This window comes from Ictidomys tridecemlineatus, chromosome 1 (assembly GCF_052094955.1).
Source record: "Ictidomys tridecemlineatus isolate mIctTri1 chromosome 1, mIctTri1.hap1, whole genome shotgun sequence".
NCBI classification, from domain to species: Eukaryota; Metazoa; Chordata; class Mammalia; order Rodentia; family Sciuridae; genus Ictidomys; species Ictidomys tridecemlineatus.
Window position 1 is genome coordinate 337944 of NC_135477.1, and position 19714 is coordinate 357657.

General features: G+C 54.7%; 2 protein-coding genes across 2 annotated transcripts; one reads left to right on the plus strand and one right to left on the minus strand.

The window, feature by feature from the left end:
• The first annotated feature begins 449 nt into the window (after window positions 1-449).
• On the plus strand, window positions 450-8421 carry Echs1 (enoyl-CoA hydratase, short chain 1). The gene is made up of 8 exons (XM_005320789.5): window positions 450-610; window positions 2097-2294; window positions 2711-2838; window positions 3400-3499; window positions 4486-4590; window positions 4974-5093; window positions 6247-6314; window positions 7938-8421. The coding sequence occupies exons 1-8, from the start codon at window positions 523-525 to the stop codon at window positions 8001-8003; spliced, it is 873 nt and encodes a 290-aa protein (XP_005320846.1). The 5' UTR covers window positions 450-522; the 3' UTR covers window positions 8004-8421.
• An 8233-nt stretch (window positions 8422-16654) lies between these two features.
• Window positions 16655-19714, minus strand: Prap1 (proline rich acidic protein 1). Its single transcript, XM_005320843.4, has 5 exons — window positions 19565-19714; window positions 18403-18463; window positions 17557-17600; window positions 17090-17196; window positions 16655-16959 (listed from the first exon to the last, which is right to left on the minus strand). Exons 1-5 carry the CDS (start codon window positions 19570-19572, stop codon window positions 16736-16738), a joined length of 444 nt encoding a protein of 147 aa, XP_005320900.2. The 5' UTR covers window positions 19573-19714; the 3' UTR covers window positions 16655-16735.

Consider the following 19714-nt stretch of genomic DNA (forward strand, 5'->3'; position numbering starts at 1 on the left):
CGCCCTGGCACCTGCAGAGTCTACGCACCTGCAGAGTCTACGCACCTGCAGAGTCTACGCACCTGCAGAGTCTACGCACCTGCAGAGTCTACGCACCTGCAGAGTCTACGCCAGCGGAACGGCTCCGGCCTCAGTTCCCAGCGGCCCAGGACGGTGAGGCCCGAGAATCTCAGTCCAAAGCCCCAAGGCGCCACCCAGTGCGCGGCGCGACCCGGGGACCGAGGCCTCCGCGCGGGGACAGTGGGAGGGCTTCGGCGGCCCGGAGCCCGGTGAGCGCACCGCCTCCCGGCGCTCGGCCGCCCGCGGCTGCAGCCCGGACCCGCCCCGCGCGCCCGAGGCCCGGCAGGCGCCCGCACCTCAGGACGCGCGCGTCGGGCCGTCGCGGGGCGGGGCCTCGGGTCGTCGCGGGGCGGGGCCTCGGCTCGCCACGGGGCGGGGCCCCGGCCTGGCGCGGCCTCTTCCGCTTCCGGCTGGCCTCTCCGGGCCCAGCGGCCCGCGGGCGGAGCTGGGAGTTTGGACGCCATGGCCTCCCTCCGCGTCGTACTGCTGGGTGTCCGCCACCAGCTGCAGCTCCCTGCCCGCTGCCCCGCGCTGCGGCCCTTCGCCTCGGGTGAGTGCGGGCCGGGAGGGGGTCCGACGCCCTCGGCCCGCACCCTCCACTGGATCTTGGACTTCCCCGACTGACCCTAACCCGCACCCCCGACCTTCACTCCCGATCCCCGCCTGACTAGACCACCCCTGACCCCGGGCCTCTGCCCCAGACACACATCCCATCCCGGCTTGACCCAGGACTCCTGACCCGGCCCCAGCCCTGAGCCCCTCTCCTGACCCCTACCCACACCCCTCAATTTGATCTCGGACACCCTCATTCCCCTGACCTGGGCTCCTTTACCCCTCTCTTGGACCCATCCCCACACACCTCCCAATTCTTGGCCCCCAGATTAACCCCAGCTACCTCACCCTAACTTTCCTGATCCCCGTGCCTGCAGGTCATGTCCAGACTCTGGGTGGGTCAATACTGTTTTCTCAACTCCTGTACCTAGACTGAAGACCAAGACCTGTGGCCTACTAGGCACCTGAATGTCGGTTGTGAAATCCCACATGTGTTTAGGTAGCTTTAAGAGCACATGGAGTCCTGTTGAACAAGTCAGCCTGGAAATTGAAAATGCAGGCTTCGCTTGTCTCAGTGCCCCCTGTCCAGGCACATTCAGTGCCCGTTCCTCCCTGAGCCTGCCCTTCAGCTCATCCACTCAGAAAGGCTCATGCTTACACTCAGGTTCCTCCTACAGCCAGCTGTAGAAAGAACAGTCCTGTCCTTTACTCCCGCTCCTTCACCTTGGCTGTGCTCTCCTGCATACACCACTGCTCTAGTATTGTAAGGAATTCTTGGCCATACCCCATGCTGGGCTCCTCCCATACCCTGTGGGTCCAACTAACTATCCAGTGGTGGATAGTAGTTGGCTGCACCCTCAGTTCTTGCCTGTTCACTTCAGCACCCCAGCCTGGGGTTGGCAGAAATTCCTGTGTTTCTTAATGGCAGACACATTGCTGCTCAACATTCATACCCAAGGACTAGGTGCAGCTCAGTAGTTAAGTACTTACCTAGATGCACAAGACCCTGGCTTCCATCCCCAGCACCACACACACACAAAAGGACACTTACTCCATGATATTTTAGTCATTCACTTGCATGTTCATGGGACAGGTTCTGTGTAAGAGGACTGACCACTCAACATATAGATGCCCCTTATCAGGCTGTCCTTCCTCTCAAGTCCCTGACTGCTCCCTCTAAGTCTGAGCTAGCTGCCTCTCTGTCCTTTGTCTCTGTCTTCCTCCTGCCAGCCTGTCTACCCTGTATGACCAGAGCCCTGTCCTGCTGTCCTCCGGTGGGCATTCGTTGTAAAAAGGCATTTTCCTCTCCTTGATGCCAGGGAAGACTGACCAGGCATATCAGAGGGGACTGCTGTGTTCCGTGCTGGGGATTTTCTTTAACTTAAGGATTCAAGCAGAGTGGTGGGAGCTGCAGGCTGAGTACTTCTGTGTCCCTAACTTTGACACCTGTGTGACAGAGATCTCCTTTTGCTCTCTTGCCCTAGGGGCTAACTTTGAGTACATCATCACAGAAAAAAAGGGGAAGAATAGCAACGTGGGGTTGATCCGATTGAACCGCCCCAAAGCACTCAACGCCCTTTGCAATGGCTTGATCAAGGAACTCAACCAGGCACTAGAGACCTTTGAGGAAGACCCCACCGTGGGCGCCATCGTGCTCACTGGTGGAGATAAGGCATTTGCAGGTGTGCTGGCAGCAGTGGTGGCAGATGGGAGGGGTGCTTATGGCCTGTGGAAAGTGGCAAGACAGACTGGCCTCTCGGTGTTGGCAGATGTCTTAGGATCTACCCAAATGAGCTGCTTAATGAACAGCACTCTTGGACGTTCAAGTGTGTTTCATCAGCAGAAGCAGCATATTCAGAGTGACTCAGGTCTTTACCAGCCAGATTAAGTGCTGATAAACAAGACTGCCTTCTCTTGAGTCCACCAGGCATCTGTTGCCTGCCCTGTGACCTTTCTGCATTATCTGGTCACAATAGGCATCTCAGTATTGGCTGCTCCTTGCTGTTCCCAGAGCCTGACATAGTCCATGGGATAACTACTTGTGGGTTTGGGGTTTATAGGACTGGTGGGATCTCTGCTGCCTCTTTTCCACTCCTAGCTGGAGCTGACATCAAGGAAATGCAGAGCCGGACATTCCAGGACTGTTACTCTAGCAAGTTCTTGAGCCACTGGGACCATCTAACTCGGGTCAAGAAGCCAGTCATTGCTGCTGTCAATGGTTATGCTGTGAGTGTGGACATCAAGGATCTGCTCCTGGGGTGGTTGATGGGTTCTGCTTGTAAGAGGGAGCATGCAGGATCCTTATCTTAGAAAGGCCTTGTGTGTGGCTTGCAGGCTAGCAATCCCTTTCTGCTGGTAATGCTGAATGAGGAATAGGAATCTTTTGCATCCACTTCGTTTTGTGAATGCTCAGCTACTGGTTCTTTCCAAATGGGTTAATGGACTTTTCTGTATTAATATAATGTTATCAGACCTATGCTGTACCTGCGAAGGCATCACATCCTCTATTGGATGTATCAGGGCCCCTGGCATGGATTGGGGAAGCCATACGGTCATTTCACATGGTGTTAATTTAATGAAGTCCCCTTCCATGTGTGCCACGTCCTCCACATCCACATCCTCTGTGGCTGCTTTTGAGCCACTATGGCAGAGCTCAGTGTCCTCAGAACTGAGAATACTTACTGTCCACACTTTGCAGAAGAGTTTGCCCTCCCAATGAGCAGAGCAAGCAGACTTTGGTTTTCGGCCTGGACTTCCCTGGAAAAACTGCTGAACACTATCTTGCAGCTTGGTGGGGGCTGTGAGCTTGCTATGATGTGTGATATCATCTACGCCGGCGAGAAAGCCCAGTTTGGACAGCCGGAAATCCTTCTGGGGACCATCCCAGGTGAGAACACAGTAGCTTTAGCAGGCATTCTGAAGGTAATTCTTCAAGGCTAGCCATGCTTTGGGGCCTACAGCTTGCATCTAACCAAAAGCCCCAGAAAGACAGCCCCAGGTCTGATTCGTGCTCTGTTTGTGGACCAGCACATGAAGAACAGAGTGAACACAGCTTGGTTCCTGTGGTTACAACCATATCCCACTTCTGGTGACATCAGATCACGTGACTCTGGCCCCCAGCCACAGTGGTTCTTTCCTGCTTATGATCCATACTTGAGGTGGATCCCTATAGGTCAGAAACCTTGGAGAGAAAACAGTGATCTCACACTGATGCCAGGAGGTCTGACCAGTGTGACCCCAGCCTGTCCATTCCCATGTCATTGGTTGAGGCAGGTCACGTGGCTTTACCAAATTCAGCACATGCAGGTGTCTAGATCTCCATCATCCCCTGCCTAGGAGGGAGCTGGGGTATTGGGCCAAGAGCAACTCTATCTATGTGCAGGGGTCCACTGGTAGACCTGGGGTGGGAGCAGACCTCAGGGGGATTAGGCATACTCCCAAGAGCCTTCCACTGCCCTTTGGGTTCAGCCAGGCAGTTTCTGAGGTTTTGTGCTACAAGGTTCATGAATTTTCAGGGTCTGTCTTGGATAGGGCAGCAATTGCTAAGGATCTAGCACATGGAGTGAGGGAAAGCTGGAAGTTCCTAGAATGTTGGTGAAAACCTGAGGAGAATCCACATATGCTGTGCAACACTATCCTAAAATTGGGGGCCTGAGCTTGGAAAGGGGCCTGCCCTGAGGTTCTGAGCCCTTTTTGTTCCACCTGCTGACCACTTGGTTCTGCCTGACCCCTGGCTAGAACTCATCTTAGGCCTTATCTTCAGCATAAACTGGTAAGCAGCACGTCTGTGGTTTCTTCTCTCTCTCTTTTTTTTTTTTTTTTGACCTCATGTGTCATGTAGCCAGCTACAATACGCAGTCTCTATCCCTGCAGGTGCAGGGGGCACTCAGAGACTTACCCGTGCAGTCGGCAAGTCCCTGGCAATGGAGATGGTCCTCACTGGTGACCGCATCTCAGCTCAGGATGCCAAGCAAGCAGGTGATGCAGGTCTACCCTCGGGAGCTGGGTAGAGACTGGCCGAGGTGTCCTGGGGTAATTGGCACCAGAGCTTTTAGATCCTGAGAATCTGGGAGGTTGACTATTTTGGGGTTTAGATCTTGAAATATTCTATGTTCGAGAGAGTGATAACATACTCTCAGGTTGAGGAGGAATAGCACAGCATCCCATTTCCTATAGAACCAAGTAGGCTGTGGGAATCTAGACCCTTGCAGGCCAGCCCTTTCCCTGCCATTGGTGGCCACAGTTCACCTTCCTCCTCTCTCTGCTGTTTGATGCTGTAGGCAGCCTGACTGGGCATCTGTGGACTCAAGCAGTGGACTTGTGCCAGATCTGCACTTCACTTACCTCCTTTTTTGTTGTAGGTCTTGTGAGCAAGATTTTTCCTGTTGAGACACTGGTTGAAGAAGCCATCCAATGTGCAGAAAAAATTGCCAGCAATTCCAAAATTATAGCAGCCATGGCCAAGGAATCTGTGAATGCAGGTAGGTTCTGCAGGAAGAGAGTGGAGGGTCCCAGGCCGTAGCAACGCAGATGTAAGGCTCCACACAGCACAGATCCGCCTGTCCTGGGCAGCAATAGAAGGGTTTTCAGGACAGTGATTCTGCCATTAGAGTGCTGACTCCTAGTCTCTCAGGCTGTGGAGATGTTCTGAGTGTACCTTTGTACCAGGGCTCGAGAACTGGGCCAGGCCTGGAAGGTGATGGTGACACAGTGCCAGATATGGAAGGAAGAGGCCAAGAAAGGAGCCTGGTCCCCATGCTCAGCTGGTCTGTGGCTTTGGGGAAGCCCTGTTTTCTCCTCGTGAGCCCAGGCTGCACGGTTCCTCTCAGCACAGGCTGACCCCAAGAGTATCCATGAGCCTCAGGCAGACTTCACACTCTCCTTGGTCTGGACACTTGGTTCTCTCTCTGCTGGCAAAGCAGTCTGACTGCCCTCCACAGAACTGCTTGAACCTGAATGTAACAGTCCACCTTGGCATTCAGAGTGAGATGGCCTCTGCTCACTGTAGTGGCTTGTTAGAGTCAGCCCATCGCAGGAGATGTGGCCCAGGAAGTCCCCCAGCCTCTGTGAACCTGATACCACCTCCAGAGAGAACTTGCCTCCAGGGTTGCTGTTATCCTTAGGCAGATGTGCTAGTCCAAGGAGCAGCCATGTGAGGCTTTGGGGGAGCTGAGACCTTGGGCAGGATTACAGCAGAAGGCACTTCTCTCCAGGTGTTTAGACAGCAGCACACCTGTGTCCTCCACTGAAAAGAAAGGCCTGGAATGAGGCCCAGAGCATCTACGACACTGCTGGTGTCTGCTCACTCTCTCCTGATTTTCCTCCTTATAGTTTCTCTGTGCTTTGGGTTCCTCGGCCACTCAGATGCTCACAGTTGGACAACTTGTCCTTTTGGCTTTCCTTCAGTTTCTTCTGCCACCATTGAAGGACATTCAAAAGACCTGGGAGAGCAGTTTGTTCAGCTGGGGCCATATGTGCACAGGGAGGCATGAGCTGAACTAGGGGAGGCCTGCACAGAGCTGGGCCTCCTGGCACTACTGAGTCAGGTTTCTATTGGGTCCACAAGCACTACATGGACACTCTATGTTCCCACATGTAGCATCTGAGTTCATGACCACCGGGTTTCTCTTCTAGCCTTTGAAATGACATTAACAGAAGGAAATAAGTTGGAGAAGAAACTCTTCTATTCGACCTTTGCCACCGTGAGTAAACCATGTTCTGCTGAGAGTTGAGCGTATTCCACTTACAGGAGCTGCTGGGAATTCTTCAGATTCTATGATGAACTACCATTTCCTTTCGATCGGAACTATTAGAACCCTTTGGCTGGACCAGACTATCACTGGGCCATGTTTTTAGCAAGAAAGTAGAGTGTATGGAGGTTAGAAGAATGGGAATGCTCCAAAAGGCCACTTCCTGTTGCACACCTTAAGCAGCAGTTCCTAGCTAGGTGGGTGGTGGCACCTGCATCCCAGCTACTCAGGAGGATCACTGGAGTACTGGGCAATATAGTGAGACCCCTTCTCAAAAAGAAATGGAAGTTTAAAAAATTAAATATAGTTCACTTCACCCATATTTTCCCTGGATCATTCCACTTATTTGGAATGTGATTCAAATGTATTGTAATAGCTCTAATCCTACACTTTCAAGCAACATTTCTAGGATTTTTGCCAGTAATTTAAAGGAAAATATCTTCTAATTACCATTGTAATTCACCTCTTTTGTTAACAGAAAGTCATATCGAGGTGTTTTATGAAAGATTTAGAATGGTTTTGGAAATGGCTTTTTTTTCATTCCTACTTAAACCATCTTTATTTACAAAATACTATCTTAAGAATTATAGTTCCATTGAGCTTCAATTGGAGCCAAAGTATAGTCAATTACTGAAGTAAAAGCAGTTACTTAAAAACTAAAAATGAGAGATAAGTCAAATTACTTTTGAAGAGAGAGCAACGACATCAGGTTTCTTTTCTGGATGTTGAGTAACAGTCTTATTTGCAGGTGGAAGGAACCCTTCAGGGAACTCATTGTACTTTCAGAATGCGGGGGTGGGGGAAGGTCATGAGGAAAACCCCTCCCTGCATAGACATTTTGCATTGGAAATGGGATGGGTGGTGGGGCCGGTGGAAAATAATCTCCAGGTTCTCCATACCAGTTTCCTGGGAGAGGTGGAGGGAAAAGAGGTCCTCTTCTCATGAACTGACTCCTTGGGTCGACTGGAAACAAGGCACCTCTGACTGGAGGGAAAGGTACAAACACAGAGCCAGAGCCAGTTGCTTGGTTTCAGCATGGAGAGGTGAATCAGGCACATCGGAATCGACTATGGTCTTCTTTCTACTAGATTGGAAATGGCTTTTTTTACGGAAAAAGTGAAGGTGTTTGCATGTCTGGGTGCACGTGTGTGTGTGTGTGTGTGTGTGTGTGTACACACACAGCAAAGGAAGAGACAGGTGCAGGGCTCCACTGTGGTCCTACTTAATGCCCCACGTATGCTGCAGACACAGACCCTGCCGACCCTGCCTCTGCTATTTGTGGGCCCGGGTGGCCAGAGGTTACCTCTGAGGCTTTCTGAGGTTGACTACTCTACACTCACATGGGTAGTTCCTGAGTGACTGTTGCCTGGGCTATAAACCTCCTCTCCAGGCCTAGGCCTATTGGTAAGGAATTCTGTTCTTCCCAGGCTGCAGGTGGGCCTGCTGCAGAATCGCCCTGCCTGCCCCGTGAGCATGGACAGCAGACAGGGAGAGAGCAGCAAGAGCAGCCCTGAGACCCCAGGTGCCAGTGATACAGGTGCTTGCACCACCTCTGCTGACCTCCCTTTCTTGCAGGATGACCGGAGAGAAGGCATGGCTGCATTTGTGGAGAAGAGGAAGGCCAGTTTCAAAGACCACTGAGAAACCAGCTTCCTGGGCCTCAGTCTTCATGGAGAGGGAACTGCAGGCTGTCCGCTTAGAAGCAAATAGATCACCTCCTTGAAAAGGTAGCAGAGACCACATAGAGTTCTTGCTGATGGCTGGTCGTTGCTCAAGCCTTCGCAGCACAGCCAGCCAGTGGTTAGCAGGATCAGTCTCCTGTGTTCTGACTGGAGCACATTTTCTAAGTCAAAGGTCCTGTTGAGGAACTTCCAGCACGTTCAGCCTTTTCTTCACCTCAGGAGCTGAGGTGCTTGCTTGGCCACTGCTGTGCTGTGTTGGGGTGGAGGCAGGCACCGTCTGTCCTGTGCCTGCAGCTGCTGGATGTGGCTGCTCAGAAGGAGATGCTGCTGTTGCTACTTTTGAAAAGAATCATGATTAAAGTGACTATTTCAAATTAGTTCTGCCTTGTAATAATCTCTAGAAGGTGAATATTCTATAAATTAATGTTTTGTTTTGTTTTTAACTTTCTTCATTGTAAATGAAAGCATTCAAACAAAACAGAAGTCCATAAGGCAAGCAATCCCCTACCACATCCCAGGTGTCTGACTTCTGTGAACACTTGGGTTTGTAGCCTCCTTTAGATTTTTCTGTGCCCAGTACCTGCTGGTTCCTGAAGCACAGAGAAGCTGATCTAGGAAGTATTGTCATGCTTGGTGCTGCTTGCCATGCAAGGCATGGAGACCTAGTCCACAGGGGCCACAGGGGTGGGAGAGCTACCCTGAGGGACGGGCTTCTGTCAGGGTTCCTCTGGTGGCTGCACACTCTGGGAGGATTGACCTTGGCCTGAATTGCTGTGCAGCCTCTGGCACCCAGTAGAGCTCAGTGTGGTGACCTGGTTATTAGAAACCGCTGCCCCTGCCGCCAAGCATCCTCTTTATTCCCAGAACACTAAGCTCTCCAAACTGTTCTCAAGCAAGTGTCTATGAGAGTTGACCATCCTGGATGACCTCCCATCCTATATGGTCTGAGGCCTAAGATGACACTGGCTGCCCCAGGTCAGGGGCTCACAAGCCTTAGGGAATCCTGAGACCTAAGGAGAGGCTGAGAAATCTGCATCTCTGCTGATGCACACTGACTTTGGCTTTTGAGGGAAAATCAGTGTAGGCTGGTGCTGTCGTGAGCCCCCACAGGTACCCCTTCGGTGCCTGGCTGTGCTGGCTATACACCGGATAGGACTTTGCCTAAGAGAAGGGGGTCTAAATCTGCCTGGGACTCTAGGGTAGGGAGCACTTGCAGTTTATTGAGTAGCCAGTATGCACCCCAGGCCACAGGGACCAGCATGGTCATCACAGTGTGCAGCTAGGCCAAAGCAAATGATGCCTGTCCTATTGGGAACTAGGCCTCGGGCCCCTCATCTCATGGGAAAGCACATGCCCTTCAGCTTGGTAACCATGTCAGAGCACCATATACTGGCCCACGGCTAGGAGTAGGAAGGTGGTCTGAAGTATGGTCATGGTTTTGGGCTGGCATAAGCCAGGAGCCTGTGAGGACCAAGCTGGACCAGGGGAGGATCGCCCACACTGAGAAGTAAGAACTTTCGCACACCTCAGATGACAGCTCTTGTTCAACTTCATTTATTCAGCACAGCATGTCTGCATGCACTGTGGGGACCATGTCCCTTGCAGGTATCAGTTCTGCAATCCCCCCACATGTGCCTGTATTCTTGTGTGCTGCAACCAGGAATTGATGCAGGAGGAAGGAGCACATCATGGGTTCTGTTGACACACCCACCAGGGGCAGCACTGAATTCTCACACAGTTCCCCCTTCACACAGGAATGATGTGTTGCTGATAAGCCTCAGGATCTTGAATTCTTTGGCATGTGCTTACAGAAATAGGGCCAAAGGGAATTTGATTCAGGCCAACAGGGCAGAGCAGACTTTCCCTGAGGGCAGGGAGCCAGGGAGATTGGCCCTGGTGACACCGGATGTGCACTTGCTCAATGACTAAAGCTGAACACACCTGGAGGTTTGTGCTGGGCCACCATCAATCCTAGAGTTTGGAATAAGTGTGTAGAGGAGACATCAGTTTGAAGTATCCAAGCAGGAAAACCTTAAAACTGAGAAAATCCATTCATTTGTGTGTTAGGTTTTTATAGCTATGACAAAATACCTGAGATCATCAACTTATAAGCAGGAAAAGGTTGTTTTGGCCCATAGTTTTAGAGGTTTCAGTCCATGGTCACTTGACCCCATTGCTTTGGGCCTATGGCCAGGCAGTACATCATGGTGAGGAGCTCATGGTGGAACACAGCTGCTCACCTCATGCGGCTGGGAAGCAAAGGCAGCAGGAGAGGTCAGGGTTCCAACCAAATTCTCCAAAGACCTTTTTCTAGGCCCCTCCTTCCAGCATTTCCACCCCTCACCAATGAGACTTTGAGGAGAACTCCAGTTTCACAGTATAATAGTTTAATTTTTCTTTTTTTAAAAATATTTTTTTAGTTGTTGATAGACCTTTATTTATACGTGGTGCTGATAATCGAACTCAGTATCTCACATATGCCAGGCAAGTGTGCTACTGCTCAACCCCAGCCCCAGCCCCAATATTTAATTTTTCACACATGCTGGGCATTCAGCTCCACAATCTGACTTTTAGCATTTGAACCCTAAGTGTTGTTGCTTTTTGCAGTGCTAGGATAGAATCCCAGGCCTCGCCCATGCTAGGCAAGTCCGCTCTGCCCTTCCATCATGTCCAATCCTGAAGTACGCTGCATGGAGGGGCTCAAGGGTGTCCCTGCGCTGCTGTCCACAGAGCTGCTGTACACCTTGGCACAGATGGGACATGGAGACAAGATCAGTTAGTGCTTGGGTTGTGGGGGCCCCAGGTAGGCGTGCTGTCCATGCTCATGCCCTCCGCAGGGAGTCTGGGAGGTAGGGAAGCCACAGCTGCCCCCTGCCTACCCCTGCCCCCTGCCTACCCCTGCTGTCAAGTCCTCAGTGTCCGGCCCCATGATCACAAGGTGGCCCTTGGTCAGCCCTGTGTCTGGGTCAAGGAACCCGAGCAGGGTGCTGGGAGGGCCAGGCTCACCTCCAGCCTCAGATCCTTCCCAGGCCAGGCCACCCTGGTCTTCGGCAGTTTCTCTCTCCAGGTCCCAGGGCCAGGTTGTGCAACTGGAAGCTGGGGTGGTCTGCCCCCTCCTCTTAGGAACAGGTTTGGCCTTCTCACACCTCCGCCTTTCTTCCTTACTTCCTCTGAAGGGGGGTGGGAGTGACCCATGTTCTGGCCCACTGACCAGGATAGGAGCAGAGGCCAGCTGACCTACAGGTAGTGGCTTCTGCATTCCACCGGCGTCCATGCTGACCTGGGCCTGGCTGACCAGCTCTTCAGTTTTTGCAGACGTGAACTTTCCCACCTCCTCCATCTGCCAGTGAGGGCCGGTGGAGTCCGAGCAGATGCTGAGCCAGTTGCCAGTGGCAGGTTGGGAAGTGGGCAGTGGTCCTAGTTCTGTCCTGGGCCCTAAGTCGTCATGACCTGTGACTTACTGAGGCCCAGGAGTGAAAGTTGGTGAAGGAGGACAGGCCTTGGGGAATGGCCCGAGTCTGAGCCTGGCTCTTCCCCTCCAGCCCTGGGCATCGTGCAGCTCCTGGCTGCTCTGCTGAAGCTCCTGCCTCTGGACACCTCCTGGGGAGCCTGGTGAAGGCCCCAAAGCTACACTGCTGCTCTGAGCCTCAGTGTCCCTTTCCCGTATCTCACAGGTCACCTACCTTGGAGTAGGTGGTGGAAAGGGTTCCTAACCAGATCCATGGAGCCCTGAATCATCTCTAGCTGGGAAGTTCTGAAGGTGCCCAGGACCACAAAGCTGACCCCTGCCCCGCCCCCAGGCTGCTATCATGGATCTGGTGCCCAACAACAAGGAGAGGGACTGCAGAATCACTGTGGAAAGATCATGAGTCTGTTTATGGTGGGCTGCACAGTGAGGCTGTGGGACGGGGATAGGAACTCTGTCTCCTGGAGGCTCAGAAGAGTGAAAGATGAAGTTCCAGATGCCCCCACCTGGCCCTGATGCACAGCACACAGTGCTCAGGAACACAGGCACTTGTCCACTGGCTGGGACAGAAGAGGTGCATCTGGCTGTGGCTGACTCCCTCTCGGCCCACTAGCTTCCCACCTCCCTCCTAGGATCCTGACCTATCTGCCTGGGCGTGGGGAAGCAGACTGGGGAGAGGTTGTACCAGTGGAGCCAGCTTTGGGGAGGGGGGCTCTGGACTTCCCGACCTTCCAGGGATGTGTCCCCAGGCCCCAGGTCTCCCTGCTGGCCACCCCATCCTGGCTATGCTCTGCAGCCACATGGCTCACACTGTTACCGCTGCTGACCGGTGACAAGTCCTGGCTTCCCCAATGTTGAAGAACAACACCAGAGAAGCACGCCGAGGCCAGGTCCGAGTGGAAAGTAGAAGCTTATTAAAGGACAGCAGAAAAGACTTCTCCCGGAGGAAGAAGGGGACCCAAGAGGTGGAATCCGTGGAAGTGCGGTTGTCTCCCCTTTTTAGCGTTCTTTCAGTGATGGAATGCAGGTGGGAAGGCCCGAGGGGTGGGACACAGGTGGGCCAAAGAAGTAATCTGGGCAGGAAGGACTTCTGAGTCAGCACCTTCAAGTTTGCTGGGGGCCGTTCATCAACACTTCTTTGGGATGGCTCTGGCCTTGGGCTTTTCCCAGACTGCATTAACATTCCAGGAGTTGTTCAACTTTTCCCGGAATTCATTCTCAGCATGGCCTCCATTTTAGATCTCACTGGATATTAGACCTAACTACACTGACCACCTAACTTTAAATCTGGCTTCATTACCCTGCCAAGTGAGTGGACACACCCATCCCACCCCCCAGCCCCCCCCCACTGGCAGATCTTGAGTAAGAATTACCTCAGGGAGCAGTCCAGGGGCCTGTCTTGGAGGCAACTCCCCAGGGCAGCTCGGGGGCACTGGAGGGCTTGCCAAGCTGCCCTCAGACCCAGTCCACCAGAGGCCCTGGACAGGGCATGAGCGTTGCCCCATACCCACTGCCCAGTCCTTAAAAATCCAAGACTGAGCACCCTGGGGACCTCTGCACCAGGAGAACCAGAGAAGTGGACTAGAGGGCCGTGACTCCCGGTGCCCCCACCTCCTGCCCAGGGACTCGGGGCCCACCTGCTGGGGTTTCTCAGCTAGGTCCCTCTAGGTGGCCCATTTCTCTTCCAGAAAGCCCTGGCAAAGATAAGAGATTTGAGTTTTATGAAAAAGGCCTCTGCTGTTGTTGCAACTGGATAAGTTCCAGCTGGCCCAAGTGTGCCCCTGTTCGTGCTCCTGAGGAGACCCCTACCCCTACCCCTGCTTAGCTCATGTCCAGTTGAGACTTGAGGTCACCCAAAGGGGGCATTTGGGTGGACAGGGTCCCTGTTTGCCCAAGGCTGCTGGTGTCTGGACCTTCAGTTCAGAGGATGAGAGCAAATGGGATCCATTCTGTGTCTGGAGTTCAGACCCTGGCTCAGGGGACCCTAGCCTCTGCTCCTGCCCCAGCTCAGCTGGGCTCCTCCTGAGGGTGAAGACCACTCCAGGGACAGAGGGTGGACGATGCCCTGAGCCCCACCAACAGCCCTTCCTAGGGCACAGCCAGACCAGGTCGTAGCCAGGGATCAAGGGTCTGGCAGATCTGGGGGGCTCTGAAGACCAGAATTCCCCTGATTTATGAAAATGATGGGGAAATGCAGTCAGTGTCAGCCTTCAGCATAAAGACTCTGCTCTTTCTCATGGACTTACCCCTGAGCTCAAGGCAGCTACTGGATCCCCAAAGAAGAGGCCCCTGCCCACCCTTGATGCATCCTCAGCTGTGAAGTGGGAAATGAGGTCTGGGGCTGGGGGCTGGGCAGAGGGCCAGCAGGAGGATGGAGGTGGGTTCGGTGGCTGCTGGGTGACTTGAGTCGGGTGGAGGCTTCTGCACCAGCCCCAAGCTGCAGACACAGGTGGTTCTTGACCAGGACCCCTTGCTCGCCCCTAAGCAGGAGGACAAGTGTCAGGGCTGGCCTGGACACTTTGCAGGGAAGATGGCCAAAAGTGATCATGTCAGATGCCAGTGAGGGTGGTATAGAGTAGAGAGGCCTGGTGTTATGGTTTTGATGTAAGGTATCCTCCAAAAGCTCACGTGTGAGACAATGGAAGAAGGTGCAGAGAAGAAGTGACTGGATTATGAGAGTCTTAACATAATAAGTGAATTAATCACCTGATGGTATTAATTGAGTGGAAATTGAGGCAGGTAGGGTGTGACTGGAGAAGGGGACATTGGGGCATGGCTTTGGGGTATATATTTGTAACAGGTGAGTGGAGTCTCTCTGATCCCTCTACTATTCTTCTGCCATGATGTCCTGCCTCACCTCGATCCCTGAGGAATGGAGTTTGCTGTCTATGCACTGAGACCTCTGAAACCATGAGCCCCTAAATAAACTTTTTCTCCGCTACAGTTGTCCTGGTGGGGTCCCCTTAGTCACAGCAGTGGAAAAAGCTGACTAAAACAGATTACAAGCAATGTCCCCTGCTGGACCCCTATTCATCGGTAGCTGTGCTAGTTCACATTCCCACCACGAGGGGGCATCCAGCTCCATTTCCTGGGTGCTCATTGTGGCCTGACTTTGTTCCATCCTGTTGAACAAATGAATCCTGTATCCCTTAGGTTCTAATTTGCATTCCCCGACAGTTGCTGGTGTGGAGCATCTTTTCTGGGTCTGTTTCTCATGCACAGATTGTCTTGGCTGATGCCAATTCTCAACTCTCGTGTCCGATTTCCGCTAACATCAGACTCAAGTCTGGGTCCATTCTCTCTGGGGAGTACCTATGCCCACCAGCTGTCTGTTGGGCCCAGCTAAACTTCAGAGGCACATGAGAGCAGAGGCCACCCTGCCACAAGTCCCCTCAGTGGAGATGTTGAACCAGGATGTGGCTCCCAGGCTGGGGATCAGCTCAGGTGTGTGAGGATGAGTGAAGGGCACCGCTGGCTGAGGCCAGATCCCCTGTGCAGCATCTCTGGTCACAGTTCCATAGGCAGTGTCCCAGGTCCCCACTAGGCCATTGCACTCAGTGAAGCCCAAGCTGTGCCTCCTAGGCCTCCTGGAATTCAGCCCTCCACCACTTCCTCTGTTCTCCAGATGCGTTGACCAGCCACATCTGGAGAACAGCGGAAAGTGACCTAAGATGAGCACCTCCCAAGGAGCCACACCTGACTGGGGTGGTTGACCTTCCCCGCAGGCTCTCAAATTGCAGGATTGAGCTGGCCAGTTGCTTCCTTCTGCCTACCTGGCCTGCCCACCATGACAGCACAATCCTGAGTCTCCTGGTCACACTCAGGAGTTTAAAGAAGTGTCCACAGGGGGTCCTGGCTCAGGCAAGACCACAGAGAGACTTAGCCACAAACACCATCCTAAGCCAGTGGCAGCCTTTGAGCCTGACAGCCCCAGTAACCCATGAGACCCAGGGAGGGTGAAGGGGTCAACATGGGGAGACCAGACCTCAGGGCCACCGACTACCTGTGCCCGACGTGGGTCAGCCTGGGGCCTTGAGCCCTCACATGCCCCAGGAATTCTGCCCACCTGAGACTCAGGCGGGACTTTGGAGCCTCTGTGAATGCTGTCCTGCCAGGAGTGGTCCAGGAGGAGGGACAGGTAGGTTCAGAGTGCCCACTGAATGGGTACCAGGATATCAGGGAAGGTGCACCAAGGCGAAGCAGGACCTGCTCGGCCCTCTCAGGCAAGACCCTGAAGCTCACTCACTGTTCCACCATGGCCAGCTCATCCGCAAGGTGGGGAGGCTGGCTCCTGCTCACAGGGTTTGAGGCCAAGGCGTGGGCATGAGCCCTCAGGGCTACCATTTGTATCCTCAAGGGAGTAGAGACAGGCGAGGAGACACAGAACTTGAGGGCACACGAGGTCACCTGGACAAACTACTGCAGTGTGTGCAGGATGGGCACCCAGGACTGAGAGCTGCCTCAGTTCCATCTTAGCTGCCTGAGCCAGAAGAATGTGACTTGGGACTTTTCCCTGGTCCTTCCCTCTCCCTGCAGGGCAGGGTTGCCAGACCGCAATGCATCCAGTGTGTGAGAACCCAAGTGGCCTGTGCCCGTGCCAAGCAAGGGTCTGTTGAGCAAGAACCTGAGGAGGACTGGCCCCCAAGATACAGCTAGGCAGCTGCCCAGAAAATCTGGTCAGAAAGTGTGTCCTGGCCTGTGTCCTGCTCCACTCACCTGAGCCCCTGTATACTTGTGTACCTGTGCACTGGTGCACCTAACTCCTGAGGCTATCTGTCCACTGGTACACCAGCATGCTTCTGCACCTGTTCACCTGAGTGCCCACTGATGCCATCTTCTTGCTCCCCAGTCCTCTCCTTTCTGACCCCTTCTGTGGGGAGCTCAGATTAAACTCCATTTTTCTGCTAAGGCTGGTCCAGTGCTCCCCGCTGGTTCCCACCACTCACTACCGTCATACACCTCACCCCATCCACACATGCACGGGGTGAGCCTGGGGGACCAGAGTAGTCAGAGCCAGGGTCAGCTGGCCCTTGTGCAGCCTGGAAGGCTCTTGATGTGCCACAGAAGGGGCAGACACAGCTCACTCCTCCTGGAAGGAAGAGGCCCCCTCGTCACTGGTCTAAGGACACATGTGGCCCTCCACCTCTGTTTGCAGGCATTTATTTTTCTAGCTGGGAAGGATTAGCAGAGGCAGCAGGTGGACTTCAGGCAGAGGTGGAGAGCAGTCAGGGTTCCCTGGAGTCCTCCATAGGGTGGTAGATGTGGTCTAGGTCTTCCTCTGGTCCCTCGAGCACCTGGCGAGGCAGCAGCACTGGGGACCAGGGCCTTTCTTTGCCCTGGACCTCCTCCACTGGAGGGTGGTACAGACTGTCAAGATCCAGCTCAGGACCCTGCTGTGGGATCCGAAAACGGCCCAGGATGTCCTCAGTCTGCACCCATGCTTTGGGGCCTAGAGACAGATAAATGGAGGTGTAGCCTCAGTTCCTATCTCCAGGCCCTCCCTCCACTGGCCTGTCCACTGGCACGTTCTCCAGCTTATCCCTTTGGGGTCCCCCTGTGTGGTCTTGGCCCCAGATTACCTGGGTGCTTCTCCTCGGAGGCTGCAAGCTTCAGCTTCGGCATTGGGGGCAGCCCCACCAACTGACCATCCTTCTTCAGAGGCTCTACAGCTTGGATGCCCCAGGCCCTGCCCACAAACTAAGTCAGTCCACATGCAGGTAGCCAGCCCACCAAAGAGAGTGCTCAGCAGCCCCAAGATGCTGGTCAACCCTCTCTCACTGGGTCCTCAAGGGCCAGGGAGGTGAGAAGCCATCCTGTTCCAAGACTGAGCCAGCCTAGGGCCAGTGGGTAGGGGAGCTGGCCAGAGCCCCCAGGGTCCCCTGCTCCTGGCACAGAGCTTGTTGCTGATGGATGGATACCTTTTGGCCCTGAGAATCCTCCCATGGAGAACTCCAGGACAGGATTCCTCTCAACCCACCATGTGCACCCCAGGTCCAACAGGTCCAGGCTTCAGGGGAGAGTGAGTAGGGCTTCTGGGGACACTTACCTCTCCACGTCCTGCTCATGTTTGCCTTTGGTCCTGATAGGGACCTGAGAGAGTGAGTCACAGGTGTGAGCACTGCTATTCAGGGGGCTGGATTGAAGGACACATGGTGCAGAGGCTGCTCCAAGGTCCACCTGGGGCTACAGGAAAGGCCGGCCAGCTCAACACCCTCTGTGAGCGTCTCTGAGAACTAAAGGCCAGAACACGGCCACCTGGGATATCAGGGTTATGAGCAAGGGAAGTGAAGTCACCAGCCTGTCCCCAGATGACCAGCCCACCTAGACTGACCAGCTTCCCTGTCCCCAAACGACCCGGCAGGGATGTGAGCCTCACCCTGGCTCAGCAGTCCCACTCACCCACCAGCCCTGGGGGCACTGGCTATCTTCTGCAAAGGCAAGTTAGGGCTCGTCCTACACCCCACTCCCTGGCTGGTTGTGGGGCAGCCCCCTGAGTCCAGCACCCAGTGGGGCAAAGTGGGGAGAGAAGAGCAAAGCAGAGGGGAGCCCAGGGGGGACTGGCCAAGGCAGCCGTGGAGTGGCGGGAAGGGCGGGCCTCCCTGATCCTGATGGCTCTGGGACACAAGCTGAGTGGCCTGGACCCAGGGCAGGCCTATGACTTCCAGCCCAGGCCACCATGTTAACAGCATGAACAGTGCAGCTTGGCCCCCACCCAGGTGAGCATCAAAGGGGCCCGCCTCTGGGGGGGTCTTCCTAGGTGCCATGGAGGTTCACGTCCCCAGCTGGAGACCCTGAGGCCCAACTCAGTGCCCATGGGCTTGGGGGGGCCTTTGCCAACATCCTGGTTGGTAGGGAGCAGGAGGTGACAGTGGGTGGGGGCAGGCATGTGTACCTGGGGTGCTGGGTTTGCAAGGACCTCCTGCAGCAGCACCAGGCAGGTGACCAGGAAGAGCCTGGGGGCCAGGGAGAAAGTGTGAGGCAGAGGGCTGCACCTGCCCACCAGGAAGCCCTCAGCCCACCCTGGCAGGACCCTACTGAGCAGCTAAGGGGCTGATGGTTTCTGCCTTCAGGAGGACTGGCTGGAGTCCTGGAGTGGTCCACAAGTAGGGTCCCATCTCACAGAGAAGGGTGGAGAAGTCAGGCACTAGGCTTGCCCTGGGCCACCAGTGGGGCAGAGGGGCAGTACTGAGAACTTCAGAGGGACCCTGCACACACACGCGCACACACATGTGCACACACACACCTCGAGAGTGAGAGGAGTCGAAAGCTCCCAGTACCCGTGAGGGCTACAACCTCGCTGATAAGAGGCAGAGACCCCAGCACACAGCCACAGCCCTGCAGCTGTGCCACTGGGCAGACAGCCCCCTCCCCAGGCAGGAAGGAGAGCTTAGGGTGTGGGCAGTGTGCATGGTGTGTGGTCTGCATGAGTGCAGTTTGCATGTGAAGTGTGTTGTGTGTGAATTGCAGCCTCCCAGACACCTTTGCTCTCCTTCCCAGGGTGACTCAGCACTTTAGGGTGGGGGACCTGGCCTGGTGGGGTTCAGCTGCCCTGCCTATGCTGAGTGTGGGAGGGACACGCACCCTGTCCTCAGCACCAGACCCCTGCAGGCTGACCCTGGCCCTGCGGGCTGCCTCACTCAGCTCAAGCTGCCTCTGGTCTTCTCGAACCCCATCCCTTCTCCTGGGCCTTGACAGCCTCATGTCACCCTTCCTTCCAAGGGGCCTGTGGTGGTTTTCCTCAGGGTCAGGGCCCCAGGGGGCAAGGCACTCTTGTAAACATCTGGGGGCATCAGATGGACAAAGACCAGGGGGCCCCAGGGGCGGGCTCTGCCCGTCCCCATCCACCTGGGAAGAGCCAGCCTCTCAGAACTGCCACCCAGCAGGGCCCAACCCCAGTCTGTGGACAGCGACTCCCTCCCTGGCCTTCCTCAGAGTCAGGCAGTCTCTGAGCTAGGCTTCTAAAACCTGCAGCCACAATGGCCCTGACCACATGCCCAGCCCTGCCACTGCCAGAGTGGGTGGGCAGAGCAGCTGGGGCTTGGGGGCAGCCTCACCTCCTCATGCCGGGCCTCCTTCTCAGGGTAGAGTGCTCTGAGGAGCCGCAGTCACAGATCCACAGGTCCAGGCACCTCCTGGTCCCTCCCCACACAGGCAGCTCGGCTTTATGGCCTGTGTCTTCCTCAGCCGGGCGTGTCTGGCCAGAG